The 20000-nt window shown below is 37.8% G+C and overlaps 1 protein-coding gene across 2 annotated transcripts in view; it reads right to left on the bottom strand.

Annotated features, from left to right (window-relative positions):
- The window catches only part of Ccdc85a (coiled-coil domain containing 85A), a 187282-nt gene that overhangs the window by 28254 nt on the left and 139028 nt on the right, over positions 1 to 20000 (bottom strand). For both annotated transcript variants that reach the window (XM_050123852.1, XM_050123853.1), the window contains exon 3: positions 11336 to 11412. In XM_050123852.1, the coding sequence (XP_049979809.1) occupies positions 11336 to 11412 (77 nt within the window). The remainder of the gene's footprint in view (positions 1 to 11335; positions 11413 to 20000) is intronic.

The raw sequence follows: 20000 nt of genomic DNA, 5'->3' as shown, positions 1-20000 counted from the left end.
ATATTAAACATCCTTGATTAATAAATTAATGTTTAATTAAAACCTTTTTTTTTTCTCTTCAACATGAAGACACACCTAGCGTGGGTTCGGAAACAGTTGATATATCTTGGCTATCACAAAGCCTTCTTTCTCAGAGCCAGTGAATATGCCAGTCCAAAATGGCTCCCATCTGGTTTTAAATTTATTAGTTATTTGCTATCTATTAAAAACTAGAACTCTTGTTTTTAGCATTATGTGTGGCAAATAAGAGGCATCAGGGATATTGTTTGAATAGGCCAAACCAATTGCTTTATTTGCTGCCTTACATTTAATATATATATATATATATATATATATATTTGATAAATGGCATATTTTCAGTTAAATATTTTCACTGAGAATAATAAGTACATAAATAGAACTAACAAAGATAGACTCTGGATTTCAGGCAATCATGATAAAGTTAGCTATTTTATTTTTGTGATTTATTTTTCCCTTTTAAAAAATAATAAGTGTAAAGCTGTCCCTATGCTACTAAGTTCTAAGTAGAAGAGATTTTGCTTTGTTTTGTTAAAATATGGATATGGCTTTATTCACAAAGGCTTCAGTGAACAGATCTCACCATAAGGCAACAGCAATGAAATTTCTCTAATTGCTACCTACTATGTTGAGATAATTTAAATTTAAAATGTGCCGAAAGTCTGAGACAGGGTTTCATTATTTGAAGGTCTTGACTCAGGACTTCTAAAATCATCACTAATTGAAGTGAGTCAATTAGCATGAAAACCTCTGACGTTTGGAGGAATGGAGTTCCCACAGAAGGAATCAGACCAGGGAGGCACGCATGAATCAAAGTTACTATCGTACACTTGGCTGGTAATTACTCCTTCCCATACACATTGCCTGGAACCTGGGGTGAAGAGAGAACTGATGGACCTGTGGCCTGTCATAAATCAAAACCCAAGGAGGACTAAGGGGTTTCTTCAGCTCAGAGATAGCGGGAGCATTGGAGAGCACTGCAGAGATGGTTTCTTGGGGCAAACAGAAAAAGTCAATATCAGGTTCTGGGCAGTTGGGCGTCAAAGTCTAGAAACTGAGACAATAGGCTTAAGACAGTAGATGAAAACCTGAATACTTGACAGGGGACAGCCTACAAGCCAGCTCACAGACAGCCAGTGGAGGGTACTGTCACTGTCTAGACCACTGTTTGGTCTGGTGTAGCCTGGGAAACAGTTATGCAGCACTTACAAATGTAGGAGTTGCTTCCTAAGTTATCCCACTGCTTATCAATGTAGAAATACTTCATCGAATCTCTAAAGTGAATGCTCCTGTTTCTGTCTCATTCTTGATGTGGGTACACAACCTACGGAGAGGTCCCATCCACTGCTACTGGATGCTGTTTTTGATGCTTGAATCTATGCTATAAATCCAATAAATTATGCTTTTGAGAAATGTTTTCTCCATCTGGACTGTCTTCTTTATGAATGTCACAGTTCAGCTGACTTTGATTTATGTGCATTTCTATTCTATTTCTCTGCTCACGCTGGCAACACCACAAAAAATAAAATAAAGCTAAATGTATGATATCCAGTGTCTTTGACATCTTTTTTCCACAATAATTTGTCTTATCTGACAACTGAACGCTGAAAATTTATAGTACATTTTAAAATAAATATTATCTGTTGTTGGACTATACAGTAGGAGAAGATATAGCTGGTCTTATATTTCTTCTGCTTGCATTCTCTTTTGTCATGATTTGCTAAATTCCCTCTATCAAATATCACATCTTTCTATGACATGCAAAATTGCAAGTATTTTATACGTATAAGAGATGATGTCTTAAATTGAGGTGATATTTATCATTTTTGTTTGTTTTCATTTTTGCAAGCTTTATTTTTATTTCTGTCTATCTATCTGCTGTCTGTCTGTCTTTCTCCCTTTCCCTTTCTCCCTCCATCTCTCTCTCTCTGTCTCTCTCTCTCTCTCTTCTCTTCTCTTCTCTTCTCTTCTCTTCTCTTCTCTTCTCTTCTCTTCTCTTCTCTCTCTCTCTCTCTCTCTCTCTCTCTCTCTCTCTCTCTCTCTGTGTGTGTGTGTGCATGCGTGTGTGCGTGTGTGCCTTTGTGTGTTCTGGGCATATATGCAAGTGTCTGTGCAGCTACTCACAAAATCTAGAAGAAGGCATTCAACCATTTGAAGCTGCAATTATAGACATTTGTAAACTACCCAGAGTGGGTACTGAGAATTGAAATGGGGGTCCTCTGGAAGACTAGCAAGTATTCTTAACCACCGAGACATCTCTCCAGCCTCTACACCTACTTTTAAGGGATCTTCTTCTCAAACAGCAATACCTAATGAATAGCAGTTTATTTTAAAAATATAAGCATATTAACACTTTTGGATTCTGTTTAAAGGTTGTGTTTACAGACTACTTTTAGGAAACAGCTCAGTGTCTCTGATAATACTTGGTAATAGTGCATGTCATAAACACTCTCTCGTTCCCTGGCCAGGGCCTGCTCTGATACCCCCCTTGCTCTCAATGCAGGCAGCTCCTCACCAGTGCATAGCTCCATTGAAAAGGCATTGTTAATCTCTAGATTTAAAGACTTTTCTTTCATTCTAGGGCTTGATTACTTTATAACTTCTAATGGTGTTTATTACACCTATTTTCCTGGTACACACAGAACCAGGCTTTTCAGTATACAGGCTCAGGATACACAGAGTTGGAAGAAACCATACTTAGAAGTGAGAGAATGATGGAAATGAGACATTTGTGCCTAACCAGAGAATCTACAGCCATTCTTCAAATTGTTTTATTTGTAAATATGCATATTATTAAACAAAACTAGGGTCTTGATGTTCATTATGTAAAATTTCATGTAAAAATTAAAAGCTGAGAAGTTTATTTTTGAGGAACACATGCATCACTCAAAATACATTCAAATTAACACAGTTCAGTATATGAACCAACTACATGGGTATTTAATGTGACTTATACCTCTAACAAACATACATACCTATGCTGATGTTATTAAATAGTTTTGGTAGAACCAAGTAGGTTACATAACCTACAGTGATAGAAAGACATATTTATAAATAAAAAAATCTCAAAACTAATCATTAAAGTTTTAAGGGACTTTAATATCAAAATAAAAGTGACACACACATCTGTTTTGGTATATATTATGTTTCAGCTGCCTTTGATAGAGCCATAAAATTATAGAGCTTGACAGAACCTTCTGTGTTGCCTATGAGGATCCTTTTGTACAGATAAGGAATATAGGGCTTGGGAATTTTTTTAGGAGTGTCCCCCAGGTCTATGAGTTACATAATGGCAATCATAATCTCAGACCAAGTTCTCATAGACCCCTGTCCAGTGTTGTTTCTAGCACGTCAGAGTGCCTTTTAATCATTAGATTCCTGCGAATCCAAACTCATCAGTAAAGGCTTCTTAAATATGACTGAACTATACTGCTCCCCATGCAATAGCAGTTTTAAGTATAATTTAGAAATTCTCAAATCACTTAAAAATTATATACTTTAATAACTTTATATCTATAAAGAATATAATTTGCCTATATCACATTTCTTGTGCATGATATAGTTAAGTTTAGGTGATATAAATATTGACTATTTGGATTCATGTTTGTCTGTCTTATATGGAAAACACATGTAGGTGATTACCAATTAGTAATTGGCAACAACCTTAATTTTCAGTAGGTTATATTTCATGAGCAGTGTTTATTTTTCTTCAGGCTACAGGGAGGAATAAGATGGGAGCACGAGACTTCATGAAAATGACTTGAATCCCATTACAGGAAACAGCCGAATCAGAAAGAGAAAGACATTTTGATGGAGACACCTCTACCTACTCACAGAGAAAGTAACCTATGTCTGGAAATGAAGATCCAGGGAGCCTGAGCCCAGTCCAGAGTAACAGCCCATTTGTCCGAGTCTCTAGTAAGCCAATGTTTCTTAACATTGTTTTGATATCTGTATCCCAGTGATATTTACACTGAAGTAAAATAATTCTAAAAACAAACATAAAACTATGTTCTCCACTTTCAAGGCAAGAGCTACCAAATTCTTTTAGAGAAGACTGATTTATACTTGTCTTTAGCTTTTCTTTGGGCTTCTTGGAGGATTGAAGATAAAAGGAAGAAGCCACACTTCTGGTACAGAATAGCACCAGTGTCTCTCATGACTCCATCTCCTACTCTCTCCAGTCCTGGCTACTTCTGCTTATTAAATATCTGTAATTCTAGCTGTTGTGTCTACACAGAAATATCATGCTCAATAAGTCATCATTTTTGATGAATTCATCCAAAAATATCTATGACAAATCTAAAAATTTAAAAATTTGTATATGCCCTATTGATATAATTGTTAATGTCCCATTGTTTGTTTCAAGATACTAAGGATGAATTATTGATATCATGGCCCCTCATAACTTAACACCTGGCAAATGCAATGATTTTATAAATAAGTGTAGTGAACAGCATAACCATGTGCTCAATACACATGTCTATTTCAACTACAATCACCCATTAGGATGATAACATGTGGTCATGGATCAGATCCTAAGCAAGACCTTTTAAGAATGAAAAGATCTCATTAGAATGCAATATAGTTTGGCATTTGGAACACTCTTATGTTGTCTTGAGCGTTTTTCCCCCTATAAATTTTACTCATTGATATCTTCCCTGGGAATCATTAGTTTAAATATCCATTCAGTTAGGTTTCTTAGCATGAAATTCCCCATCTTAACAGTTTGCTCTCTGTATCTACATATGCCTCCATTCCAACGCCCCCATCCTGGTGGAGTTCTCGTTTGTCTTTTGAGGTTCTACTGAACTTTATGCAGACATTTTCTTTTTGTTAATTATATGAATTATCTACCTCTCCCCAATATGACTGCAAAAGTAGTCAATCTTTAATGGATTAATTTTCCCTATCTGTAATATCTAGCTTCTATCATGTCATACGACTTACTGGAATGGCTATTCATAAGAAAAAAAGAATTCTACACCCATTACTCTGCAAGATGCCAGAGTAGAAGCTTCCATGCAAAGAGTAGCTAAAGATATCATCACTTGCTCTAAGTATCCCAGTAAGGCTTACACTGTGACATGTGTGTGTGTGTGTGTGTGTGTGTGTGTGTGTGTGTGTGATTGTTACTAATCCACCAAAAGTAATTTCTACCCCAAAAGAAGCCTGTACTTACAGGCCCACAAGATTCAAAAACATTGACAAATCATATAGTCAGAAAATGTGACAAGGAAAACGACAAAGGCAATTATATAATAATCTCCACTAAAGAAAAGAGAGAGACAAGGTCCCCATTTGTCAGAGTCCTGCCACCTCTGCCTGAGCACGGCGCTACTGCTTGTACACATTCAGGAGAGATGAAGGCGCAGTTCTGAGATCCGCAGTTGACTGTGTTGCCATGGAACTAAGAGGCACAATTGCCTTCGCTCTGTGTACCCTTCCCAGCACTTCTGGCAATAGTGACAGTTCTTTTCTTTTGTTCCGAAACAGCCCTGATTCATTCTCAGGGCTCTGAAAGACGCCATTGTGAGACCACACTGTGACCAAATTACATGAGAGAGCAAGTTTTCATTGCCAGTCCTAAAATTAGATACTTCAGCACAACAGAAATAGCCATGTTTGCTGAAAGGGCACTTCTTGGTGGAGATCCCAGAGCTTTGTCTGCCAGGCAGGTCTGCTGCAACACAGCCCGGAAATGGGCAAGGACACCAGGCAGTACTGGGTGCTTGTATTGGACCCAGCTCTCAAGAGGTGGGCAGGTACATGGAAAGTCCTGGGTGGCACAGAGCACACAGAGTGCTTGCCAAGCAGATGCTGCTGCCAGAGCTTTTGATCAAAGGGAACAGATTTCCCAATAGGGCTTGGAACAAATGCACTCCGTTGGCTTTGGACCTACCAAACTGTTTGTTTCAGTTTTACCACTCACTGTGATGCAAAATTTAGTCAATATGGAATAGGGAAGGACAATTCTTCCAAAAAAAAATGATAGTTTACCTCAGGGGTATATATGAATAGCAATGAAAGCCCTCAAAGGGCAGCACCACAATTTACATTAAGGTCATCAGCTAAGTACATCAGCCAATTAAATTTACCTAGTTGAAGAGAATTCTTCACTACAGACCAGCACAGAAACAGTGAAATTAATAAATTCCCATGACCATCAAGGCAGCAATGATGGAATGAGCAGATTGAAACGAGGCTGGGATTTGGGGCTAGCCAATTAATTTCAAGTTGAGCATCACCACTGTGACTCTCTGCTCACTGAGTCACTTCAGCCCCATGAACAGAAAGTCTCTCTGGTCACACTGTTATGAGTGAATTTTCTATGTAGGCTTGTGATTACATAATTCAATTTTATGATTATAAACTATCTTGGACATGCTCCGAGGAGAAACACTACTGTGAAACACAGGATTTCTCATATTTGTAATGGGTGCTGTTGCTTTCACAAAAACAATATTTTTCTTAAGACAAGAACAAATGAGACAATAAGAATAGATAAACAGCCGGGCGGTGGTGGCGCACGCCTTTAATCCCAGCACTCGGGAGGCAGAGGCAGGCGGATATCTGTGAGTTCGAGACCAGCCTGGTCTATAAGAGCTAGTTCCAGGACAGGATCCAAAACCACAGAGAAACCCTGTCTGGAAAAAACAAACAACAGCAACAACAAAAAGATAAACAAAAATCATAGCTTTAGTAGCTTTATTATATGGACTTGTATTAATCGTATGAACTGATTATCAGGTCAATTTACATCTACCTTCCTGAGTCTCTTCTTAACTAGCTGTCTGTCCAGGGAAATACTCCTAATCTCTATGAACTTGATAGTCTGTTCTTTAAATGTGAGTTATAGTAAAGAATATGTAAGTTTCTGTCCAATTCTGAGACTCTATGGCCCTATATCCAGAAAAAAATTATTGCATTTATATATGAGTTTATAGAAAAACAGATGTGATACTTTTCATTTTGACATAAAATTCCTTAAACAACTATAACTTCATACCACACTGGGTCTGTTATTTATAAATGTCATTTATGTTATGTGTATGATCCTACCTTTTTTGATTAAGCCAATAAAACTGCATATATATCAGCTACATTTATTTAAATACCATGCAATTTTTATTGATGGTTCACATAATATCCAATATGCACGTAGGGAACTGAGAGGTTAGTGTGAACAGCTTTAGCATTACATGGATTGCTAGAGCGATACACAATCCTTTGAGATATTTTTAATATGTTGTTAGTAAACTGTTCACATTAGTGCTCAAGAACAGTTCGGTTAGTCTTTGCTGTTGGGATACTGGCCTTTTAAAAAGGCATTTTTTTTAAATAAAGTATCTAACAACATTATTCCATTTTCTAAGTATAGTAAAATGATTATTCCTTTAGATGTCATTGAAAAGTGCCAATAAACATGATTTAAAGCAAGGAACTCAGGACCACGAGGGGTGCACCCATACACTGAGACAATGGGGATGTTCTATCAGGAACTCACCAAGGCCAGCTGGCCTGGGTCTGAAAAAAGCCTGGATCAAAACTGGTCTCGCTGAACATAGCGGACAAGGAGGACTACTGAGACCTCAAGAACAATGGCAACGGGTTTTTGATTCTACTGGACCTATTGGTTTCGTGGGAGCCTAGGCAGTTTCGTGGATGCTCACCTTACTAGACCTGGATGGAGGTGGGTGGTCCTTGGACTTCCCACAGGGCAGAGAACCCTGATTGCTTTTTGGGCTGACGTGGGTGGGGGTCTTGTTTGGGGGTGGGGGAGGGAAAGGGGAGGCGGCGGTGGGGAAGAGACAGAAATCTTTAATAAATAAATAAATTAGTTAATTAAAAAAAATAAAAAAAGAACTCAACATAAAAAAAAATAAAGTACAATTCCATAATCCTGGCAGGGTACTCTTATGACCATTGGGGTGCAAGAAACTCTACCTCCCTGGACACCTTGTTCCAGAGCAGATGTCAGGCTCCCACCCCACTTCTTGTGGGAAACTCTCCACCGCCAGTTAGAACCAACTCCATTATGTCTAGCATCTTGCAACTGTTTTATACACTCAACCTTTCATTGTGGGACCTGATTAACTTTGCTTAGCTAAAGGATATGGACTCCAGTCTTTATTTATACTTTACCCCCCAAATTGTAAAAGACAGAGGCTTGTTTCTATCAACCTTTTAAGGCTGTGATTTTGCTAGTTACAAACTGTTGTATATAGAGAAGAAGTGTGGGTGTTTTAAGAGGAGATTTCTTCTTCTCTAATTGCCAAACATAATTAGGCTAAACTCTGAACAATCAGAAATGAACCTGGCTATAGCCTCAAAGGAACCTGACATACTTAAGAATCCAATTAGCCATTATATTCGTATTTCCATTAATCCAAAGACAAATGGGCACTCTTTAATAAATTTAGGAATAAAAGATACCTTCTAATCAAGGCACAGTGAGAAAGCTCTTATAATTGAAAATCAAGTGTTTGAATAGCAAAACTAATTTATGCAGGAATGTCAGCATGTAGCACTGGATTGACCTTGCACATCAGCCAACATCAGGAAAGTACGGAGAGGCTCTAAGGAGAAGGGTCTTCAGACATTATTTGCAACCATACACAAAATATCTAAAAGCAAGCTAGGCAAGCCTTTGTGCCATCCAGCCTAAGTCTCAATCTTCTCAGTGAACACCTTTACAAAATTTCACTTCTCTGGGATCAACTTATAGTGCTCCCTATTAGGTTTTCATGTGTGTGTGTGTGTGTCTGTGTGTGTGTGTGTGTGTGTGTGTGTACATGCGCATTCATGTCTATGTGTGTGCATGAACTTGGACTTACAGGGTCAGCTAAACCAGCAGTTCTGTCATGTAACTACTTTAGCTATCAGTGAAAGAGATACTCAAAACTTAAAAACTTAAGTATTGTTTTTAAACTGAGACCCATTATATTCTTGGCATACATTTCAAATAATGTATTTTGTTTTAAGCTGATATGCAAATATGTTTAGTTAAATATGCAAAACTGTTTGCCATGTTTAATATCTAGAATTTGATGTGGTATGGTTTTTCTTTTATGTTATATATAATAAATACATTGTTTATATCAATATCATAGGTTCAATGAAACATGGTCTTCCTGCTCATATTTTAGGGGAAAAACAAGACAAAGACTTTTCTTGAGAGCAAAATTCCTATGTGTTTAAAAGCATATAATTGGACACTTTGTCCAATACTTTAATATAAGGGACTATATAATATTTCCTCAGTTTAATATGCAGCCCTATGTATTTAAGTATTCATATACTTCAGAAATACCCAAGGAAGTGCCTGTTTTCCTTCAGGAGTTTTATGTTTATTTTTACAGGTGTAAAAACATTTTATTACATTTACTGTTTATTGCACATGTATATGGACACATGCCACACTATATATGGAGTTTATAGGACAATCAACAGAAGTTGGTTCTCTCCTCCCACCTGTGAGAACCTAGGGATGAAACTCAGGCCCTGGGGCACAGCAGCATGTAATTTTACATACAGTATCACCCCCACCAGCCTCACATTTAAAAAAATCACTTTCTCATCAGTTGGACTTTTCGAACAAGATGGCATATGACTGACATTTTAATGTTTGAGATGAGACCCAATCGCTAATAAAAGGAAAACACAAGTATTTTGTTTTACATTCCTGTTTCCTATTTTCTTTCAAATTTATAGTTGCCTGAGATATAACAAGCGTAAGTTGTGTTTTTATTTTTTAATTTTCTTTATAACAGGGGAGAAGTTCAATGTTTTCAGTCAAGGATTCTAGTGAAGTCATACTATAAATTCAACATAAAAGGAAATATTTGGGGGAAAAACAGAATAGTAAGGAAGAACATAAAAGAAAAAAAAAATGTATCAATATCTTATTTTGCAACACAAACTGTCCTTTCTGGTATGATGAATTTGAGCACAGGAGAAGTTTGAGAATAAGGAGAAGATTCACTTCATTAATTCCATGATTTGTAGAAATAATTTGGCCAATGAATGAGACAGAAAAGCATTCTCATGTGCAGGACGTAACAGCCCAAATCATCACAACTGAACAAAATGTTTTAAAAGTAACTCCAAACTATTAGACCCCAAATGGTTCTCCCAAGCATCTCTGCCTTCAAGTTTAAATATCTTGTCTTTGAATAGAATGTGTTTATCTGTTTTATTTAAAATATCACTTACTCATTAGCTGAGGGCAATTTTCCCTTAGTCAGGTACAAATGGTCATAAAGGTAGAAGGAATTCAGGGGATCTGTTTCTTGGAAACCTCATATAAGATTTTTTTTTTTTTTTTTTTTTTTTTTTTTTNTTCTCCGTAGCTTTTGGTTCCTGTCCTGGAACTAGCTCTTGTAGACCAGGCTGGCCTCGAACTCACAGAGATCCACCTGCCTCTGCCTCCCGAGTGCTGGGATTAAAGGCATGCGCCACCACTGCCCAGCACATAACTATTTTTTAGACACACCCTAAGAATAACCCTGATATGTAATGATATTTTGTTTATGATCTAACAAATAAAGCCTCCCGAGTGCAGGGATTAAAGGCGTGCACCACCACCGCCCGGCCTCATAAAAGATATTTAAAAGCGTCACTGGTCACTGCCTTCTTGTCAAACAGGAAGATACCCTACAACGTGTGGATTTTTTTGAGTTTCTCAAGAAAATCTTTTCTGAAAACCACCACCTCACAAAACCAGCCTCGTTCTTACCAATTTAACAGCTACAGAAACAATTTTGTGAGTGAAATATGTGACAAGGCGTTCAATATCCCAGAAAAAAAAATCAGAAACGCAACTTTCCACTCACCAGCGACAGATAATGAGGTTCCAAAGTAAACATTGCCGATTACTGTCGTTACACTTTGTTGCACTAAGCAAGTTCAATTTAATCGAAAACTTCTAGACAGCACTAATTTAATTAAAGTATGAACTGCTAACCAACAACTTTACTTAGCTCATAAATGACCAAAATTTCAATGTAAATGAGTCCCTTCCCTTTACCCACCGGCTCACACGCGGGGTGCGAAGGGCGGTGTGAGTGTTGGTCCCTCCCTCACGTTAAATTACTTCACAGCCTTACTGACATTGGCATCCTTTAGGGCACCACTCAGGAGTCTGGGAAGAATGATGGCCGTCATGGAACGTCACCACAGTCTACATGATGAATGGCTGTTTACAACATGATTTCTATCACTTAAAAGAGAACATGTAATTGCGACTTTAAATTTCAAATAAAAGGCTACAACTCAAATGGCACTGGCTAGCTATGCACTTCTGGAAGTCACCCACCTGGGGCAGCATGCGATTTTCCTCTTCCAGCTGTCTGACTCTGGCCTCCAGCTGCCTAACATAGGACAAGGTGGATTCTAAAATTAAAAAGAAAGAACTCACATTATACACAAGGTCTTGTTTGCTGTACTGTTAAGGATATCTTTGGTCTATTATTAAATTGGACCAATTGACTACTTCACTTGTTCTTTAAAAAAGAAAGAAAATTCTTTCCAGACAAAAACATACACACTACACAGTTTTGAGGGTTGTACAATGTCAATCAGTATTCAAGAAAACAGTATATGAGGAGGCTGCGCTTTTTCACACCAGTCGAGCCTCAGAACTTCTGAAATCTCTCTTCACAGATTTTTATTTGTCCCATACACAAGACATTTCTGTGATATGATCTGTAACCAAAATCAACTACCAGATTTCATTAACGTTTTTAACTAGAGTGAATGTCAAACACAAAGACTTTTTCAATTTCCCAAAAGACATTAGAAGTTTTAGGAGAAACATTTATTCTTCTTGCTAAGTTATTAGCTGTGACTTAGAGAATATCCATATCAGCACTAAATATTTACACCAAGATTTTAGCTGGGTCCAAGGACCATGCTCTGTTTATTTGTTGTTCGCATCTTTCTTTGTCCGTTTTACATCATTCTTCTTCAATCTTTAAGCAAACTAAAGGCAACAGAACTGCAATTGATACGTGTTTTAAATTTTTCAAAGTTCAGATGCTGGACACTCAGAATGTTACGTTCCATTTCTGTTCGTACACAAAGTCTATATTTTAAGCTTTTTGGTATGAGAGAGGTCACAGAAGACAGAGAGTAGAGTTTTGCACTGGGAAGAGTGTGACTGTTGAAAATTCTTCACTAAAATTACAATATTCATATGTCTCATTTAGCAATGCATGTCGGACATTATTCAAGGACAGACCCATTTCAGGTGTAGTAAAAAGCACACGGCAGAACTGTCCATCCAACTCATATCCCCATATGTAGTTAACAATGAAGCTGCAGATCGCCCTCCAGTCTTCATGATCTGGGGTCTCAGAAACACACAAGAAAAGCAAATGGTGGAACTGAATCACATTAATGGAATATGCTAAAAGCGTCGGTCATTGGAGCTTTAGCTACTTATGCGTTAACGCTGTGATCTGAAATTCAGCATGAAAAATTATTACTAGTTTTGCCTGGGAATTGCTTAAATGAACTCATTTCCTTTTTGAGGGCTTCAAACGCAAGAAGCTGGCATTTTATATGAGAAGTATCAGTTTTTAATTCACAAATAAAAGAAGCTCACCTCATTTAAACATAGCAAGTCCATGTTCACAAAGCTCTGCAGAAAATCTCCCTCAATATCATTAACATATTGACACACTGACCTCAAGACACTTTTCATATAAGCAGGTGGAAACAGGGGAAACTGAAGACACTCGCTAGATATGTGCTCTCACCAAAGCTTAATGGAATGTTAAAGCTATGTTTTGTGGACTTTTCCAGAGAAGGAAGGAGAGTACACTGCATAGCAAAGGCAAGATTACAGACCTTGAGCCTGCAATTCTCTGTAGATCAAGATGCAGTGAGGAATTCCTGACTCACACAGTTCTGCAAACCCAGTTTTCTCCTCTAGAAAAACAGCCTCCTGCTAAGGACCTTTGAAATTAACAACTGATTCTACTTAAGCCATGAAAACTAGATTATTTTCTCCATTTTCACAATGTACAGCTCAGCCGTTTTTGCCTTGTACTACACTACCTCTGAGGTCATGGAACTTAAAAGTACTTTAGCTGGGTGGTGGTGGTGCATGCCTTTAATCCCAGCACTTGGGAAGCAGAGGCAAGCAAATCTTTGTGAGTTCGAGGCCAGCCAGATCTACAAGAGTTAGTTCCAGGACAGGCTCCAAAGTTACAGAGAAGCTCTGTCTCAAAATCCCTCCCTCCCACCCAAAAAAAAAGAGAAAAAAAAAGACTGGAGAAGAATTTGTGAAGATGGTGAATTCTACTGAGACTGGAAATGGTACTGGAAGGAATTTGTTTTAATTGAGTGATTATATCCAGTCACTTTAATCTATTTATCCTTTGCTGTTGTTTAATTAGTTTGAAAATAATTTCTTTCATGCAATGTATTCTGATCATGGTTCCCACTTCCCAACTTAACCGACTCTTTGCTTTCTTTTCCTTTCTTTTAAGAAAACAAACATAGCTCATGGTTTCTTCAAATCTTGATTTCAACATTGAAAGTGTCATATACACGCACGTGCATGCACACACACACGCATATGTATGTATGTATGTATGTATGTATGTATGTATGTATGTATGTATGTATAGACTCGGGTGTAAAGAGATGGGAAGTGCTTTTAACCAGATAAAATACATTTATTATGTCATATTACAATGAAAGCAAAAAGACAGAGGTTGAGTTATGTATTTTCTAAATGTTTCCAATGGTTAGATGGAATACAATACTGATTTTCTAATCCGTGTAGTCCCCCAGCTCCCAGAACAGTTTTCATATGAGATAATTACACTGCAGCACTTTGTCTTTAAAGATTATTACACAACATTCTATAGTCAAATACATTTTTAAAATCTCCATTTTATTATGAAGGTAACAGAACAACCCTCATCATGCACTTATGCCCATCTTTTATAGAGGTATCTCAACACTGCTTCCCCCTTTTCACCTTGATAAAAATATCTCTGAAGGACCTAACTTGATGATGGACATTACCCTTGACAAAATTTTAACTTTCCTGACACATGCTCACCATATAAAGAACTATTTTGCTGTCCTCTGCCAGCTTGAAAGCACACTGATAAAAATACAAAACCATCTCTACCACCCTGTTTCTGAAGGAAACAGTTATTTCCCCCTTAAGAAAACGCAACCCCAATGACACATGAATCACTCTGTTGTAGAGAGTTTATCACTGGAGCAAAGACTAGGGTCTGCTCAACTTCTGAGAGGTTTGATTACATAAAGTACTGTCACACCTTCAAAACATTAGGGCAGAAAAGAGTCTGGTTGTGGGGCTCAAACAGAGCCTGCACAGGATGAAAAGGGGATGGAAGTAATCTGGAAGGCTGTGCTGGCCAGCACTTTGAGTACTTTTTCTCAGGCACTGAGACAGAAAGAGAGGAAGGAGGGAACTGCTCAAACGCTTATCCTTTCTAAACATCAGGTTCAAATTTTGCTGTCACATGCTTGAAATTGAGAGGTTGTACTATAACCTTGAAGAGATGATGGGGCCCTGACAAAAATTCCCTGTCGTGGATGGAATTGGTCCCCCTGTAAAAGGGAAGTTTGCCTGTGAAAACCATTTCATTCTCTTGTCCTTTAGTCAGGGATGTAGCAGCAAGCATGTCTTCATCAGATACTGGCCCCTCCGTGTTGGCTTCTAGAACTGTGAACCAGTAAATTAGATCTATTCCTTATAAATCCGGTAGTCTTTGGTGCTCTGGTAGAGCAGCATTGACCAGAGTAATGAAGAGTCTCAGCAAGAGTCCAGTCCATAGACCACCTCCTCGGCAAAACCTGCCTGCTAAAACAGTTCCTCTGAATTCCATGTTAATCCCACCAGTCACAGGCTTTTACACAATCCTAAAGAAATTACTTCAGAACTGACAAAACCCGTTTCTTCTTCTTCCTCGAGAAGCAAAGGTCAGCCTTCCATGGAGAATTTATATTAGCTACAGAAGTATAAGTCATTAAAATTGTCACTATATTTTAATGTTCTTATTTTTAAAAAAATCTTGTAAAAATTAACATTTTCAGATTTGTCTGGAGAGGTCATTCAGAAAATTCTATTGCCAGACAGTCTTTAGGGTAATAAGCATCCCATCCTATCCCCCCAAAAGGAAATTCAATCCCTCTAAATAAATAGAAAGCAGAATTAGATTTGCCCATGTCCATCACATTCAAGCTAATTTCACTCTTCGGAGGCCTGCCAGCTGGACAGAGAGCTGAGGGAGATACTTTCTGTGGGAAGCAGTTCAATCTCTCATTGGCCTAGAATTCCCTTAACTGTCAGCTCTATGTCAGCCAGACGTCCTCTCCTCATTCCACTGCCCAGTCAAATGTTCCCGATGCTTCCATTAGAGAAATGAAAAGTAGCTTTCAAGTAATTAGACTCTCCAGACATTAGAATAAACTTCTTTGAACATATGCAGAGCACACTGCAACAGGTGTTCAGAGATAACTTCCTGGCACATATTTTGTAAGGAGTGCCCGGATGGTAGCTTTGACTTTGCAGCTCAATATTTCTACTTCTAGATTTGTCCCACTCTATATGTCCTTACCAGCTTCTTCTCACTTGCCCAACAGTTACACACTGGATGCCTTGCGATTCCACTACATACTTATTCACAGTGTTACTTTCAATATTTGACCAAGTCTTTCCCATTCCCTCAAGCACTGGTAGTTCTGCTTTGAGTGGGGACTACCACACCAGTACAGTATGGCTTGCTTTAACATTAACAGATATGTTAGCTATCTTCATCTATATATTATATAGATGCTATATGTTAAATGCTTTAGGTAAGAAACATAACTAAAATCTGGGTGTTTATGAAATAAACATTCCAATGGAAGACAGACAGCAAAGTCTAAGCAGATGAGGCAGTTTATGAAGGTGAAGTATGCACCAAAGCCCCAACAACAACCAAAACTGTGACAAGGCAAAGATTTTGTGGCAGAAGGGAAGGTAATGAGCATAGCCTGGTTTAGCCATGAAGCAGGAAGCAAAAACAGATTGAGGCAGGGTTGTTTATCCTGTCACCTTCCCACAGCACTCAAGTTTTAAAACCTTGTGTAAACCACTTAAACTATTTTCCTTTTGATAAAAAATTATGCATGGCTTCTCTCTCACATGCTCCGTTTCTTAGCCATGGAAACTGTTGACTCTACCTTCAGAACATGCCTTTGAAACTCTCCTCACAGGCTTCCTTGTTTCCATTCTTGAATCTCCTACTCCAGATGGACATTCACTCTCAATTTATTTGGAGCCCAGAGGTTTTCTGAAGTGTTCAGTCTAATCACATCCTTCTTTATTTCCTATTTTGATTTACCGAAAAGCCAAAGTCCTTTTAACATCTACTAGGATCTCACGTGATCTGACCAACTGCTACTTCTGCTTCCTGCCATTACTTGTTCTACCTTGGACATGAGAAGACCTTCCTTTCCTAAACACCACAGTTATTCTCCTGCCTTAGAGACCTTGCCTTAGTCATCTGTACTTTTTCAAATATCCCCTTTCTTGCATAGATGAATGGCTGATCTTCCCTTCTTCAAGTCTTTGCTCCTTATCCAACATTCAGGTGAAATTCCATCCTCTCCAATTCACTGTGAAAATTACCATCACCTCTACCCTACAGTCCTAAAACAATCTATACTCCTAACCTATATCCTAACACTATACTCCTAAACTATAGTCCTAACCTATATCCTAACACTATATTCCTAACCTATAGTCTTACCTCTGTTTTATGTCTATTTGTCAAAATCCTATACCACTTCCTATTATTTGGCTTGTTCATAGGCTTATTTCATAAGGTCTATCTCTCACACCAAAATGCAAACTCTATGTGGGAGGATATTTTGTTGTATTGAGTGACACAGTAAAAATTTTTATTTTTTTTTTATTTTTTTCAGTATAAATTTTTAGAATAGTGACTGGAACAATAAAATTCTATAGAACAGAAAAAAACACATGCACCCTGGAAATAATTTACTAATGCAGGTTCACACATTTAATCACTTAATGCAAGACAGGATTTGTATTTAAATGAACTCCAGTATCAGTTCTTTTGTATTGCTTAAAAAAATCATTCTATAGAAATGAAGTCATAATTATTAAAATACAAAATACCACTAAGGAAAAAAATCAACAACAGAATGACCATAACTACCATAGACATTTAAATAATAATCTTAAGTATCAATGGCCTCAATCCTCCAATAAAATGATACCAATTAGCTGAATCCATAAATAAACAAAACCCATCTGTCTGCTGCCTACAAGAAACACACCTCGGTTTACTGTAAGGTACCACCATAGAGTAAAAGCATAGACAAAAGTACTCCAATCAATGGGAAAAAAATATTAAACTTTAGATGGAAATGTGAGGCATTATCCAGCCATTTGTAAATAATTTTAGTAAGAAATTTTGACATGTCTTTTTATTGGGTTGAAAAAATAAGTTTGTGTGTGTATAAAAATTTATTGTGGTCTAAATAATTATGTTCCCACAAGCTTTTGTATATTGAAATTTACCCCCATCATAATAATTTTAAGAAATGGGAGGTTGTGAGAGGTGACTAGATCATGAAAAATAGAATGATAATTATTGCAAATAAGGCAGGAAGGAGCCCCTACCTCTCCACAGCAGTGTCCCATTGCTGGAAAGTAAACAAACCCCCAAGTCTGCTGGTACATCTGAGACTGTTTATAAGTTACCCGGCCTACAGTATTTCGCCAAAGTATCTATAAAAATAAATAATAAATAAAACTAAGATGGAACAATAGATGTGAGATGTGGACAAAGAATTAATAGCAGAAGAACACAATATGTAGACGACTTCAGCCTCTGAAATCTCAGAACACACTTCGAGTGCCCGTCCACTGGAAATGGGCTTCATTCACAAAAGCTTTTGGTTACTAATGAGCACTGGGAGACATTTAATGCCATATAGACATTCTCTCACTGTTGCCCCTGACGAAGGATCTACTCTGATAGGAGAAATAAAACCAGAGGACAGACCCAACATAGGTACTGAGTGAGGGGGTGTGAGCAGTCAGAGATCATCCTGAGAAGGGTTGTAGGCAGAGGTTCTTATCATACAGAGTGTGTGTCTTTGAGACTAGAAAAAATCCATCATATCAAATGGAAAAAACAGCAGAGTCAGGTACTGTCTTTTTTTATTTGTTTGGAACAACACTGTAGATCCTGAATTGTTTATCTAAAATGGTTTGACAGAAAAATCAGGCATCCTATTCTGTAGTGCAGTGAAAGCTGCCTTGTAGAATATTTGCTGGTTTGTCACATTATTATTTTCTATAAAAGAATAAATATCTAAATGGATATCTGAAATAATGTCTAAATCATTTTAAAAATCAGAATTAAAACAGGCTATATTCTAATTTTTATGTCAGAAAATAATCATCGGAAATGTGCTCATCTCTCTTATCCCATATTTCTGATTAGAATAAAATGGTGTTTCATTGCACATTTGCTTTCATCCACATGGGATCCTACTCCTTGATGCAGATTGGATGTGTTCCTTAAGCCTCATGTGTTGGAAAGAAAATACTGCAAATCACATGCTAATGATAGTTGAGAGGTGGGGCCTTTGTGGGATGATTGGGCAGGGCTCACCAGTAGTGACAGGTTATCAAGGAAGTGGCTTTACTGTTATAGGGCATTTTTTCTGGCATGTGTGCCCCATTTCACTGTGCCACACCCATCATCCACCCAGAAGCTGAGCAGTTGTCAGCACTGAGCTCTGGGACTGTCCTCCCTTCAGAACTTTTCCTTTATGAAATAGCTAGTTTCAGATAATCTATTATAGCAACAGAAAAAGGACAAAAATCTTGGGAGTTGGAAACTCATTGTTACAGCTTCTATTTCTGTATCTTTATATGTGGACTGCAGGCTCTATTTGGCAAGGTCTCACCTTGTAGTTCTTTCCTGGGCTTTCCTGTGATGATCACAATGTTTTTTGAACAATGGTGTTCAATATCTTATTGTTGAGTTTGCTCTGTTCTAAGATGTCCTAGGACCTTATACAAATGTTTGTGTTCCCTGGACTATCTGAAGCAGTTAACTCAAAATGTAGCCCAAGTTCCACAAACAAAACACACTAGCAAGTACTCTCCCTGAGTCTGGCTTGCTCTACTCGGACATATCCTTTAAAAACATCAATCCCACAAAGGAACGGCAGGTAAGTACCAATCGATTGAGCTAAAGAATGGGGAATATACAGAAAATATTTCAAATTACCAAGAGCTACTTGACATCAGCACCACCCTAGTTTTTCAGGGCTGAGATGTGTCTTGCTTCCCACAGCTCTGTTGCTGCTGTCATTGTCACTTCCCAGAGACAATAATAGCCTTGCCTAATGCAAGACAATAAAAACAGTTGTCTTCTTAACGCATGTAATAATTTTCTTTAATGTATGTGGCTTCCTTGTAAATGCATCTCCACCATGTTGTCAATAAATACACAAGGAAGAAAAACTGTACAAAAAAATTCTAAAAGAAAATAATTCTATAAAATGATATTTTCTCTGGTGAAGGCGTAAGTCACGAACAAGGCCACACCAGTTTGGAGTTATGATTAATAGGGTGTTATTTATTTAAAGGGGAAAACTTACAGATCACCGTCTCAGACAACAGCCATCTGCACAACCAGGAAGGGAGTCTAGTCTCCAGCGGAGCAGGAAGTGAAGAGAGTGAGCAGAGGAAATAGCCGCTTTTTTAAAGGGAGAGAGGCCACGCCCCAATGGGCTGAAATCACAGCAGCTATTGGTTGGAGGGGCGGAAGGACCTCCCACAACACCTCCCCCTTTTGTTTAAGTAAGAGAGTTCTAAACCTACTATGAAATTATATACAATAAGTACAAATATCCTATTCTAACTAGCTTAGGTCTTGTATAATAAATAACTTGGCCAAGTC

Source organism: Alexandromys fortis, unplaced genomic scaffold, assembly GCF_014885135.2.
Source record: "Alexandromys fortis isolate MF-2015 unplaced genomic scaffold, M_Fortis_MF-2015_v1.1 scaffold_210, whole genome shotgun sequence".
Taxonomy (NCBI): domain Eukaryota; kingdom Metazoa; phylum Chordata; class Mammalia; order Rodentia; family Cricetidae; genus Alexandromys; species Alexandromys fortis.
The sequence above is the reverse complement of the archived record's forward strand: the minus strand, read 5'-3'. Positions and strand labels throughout refer to the sequence as shown.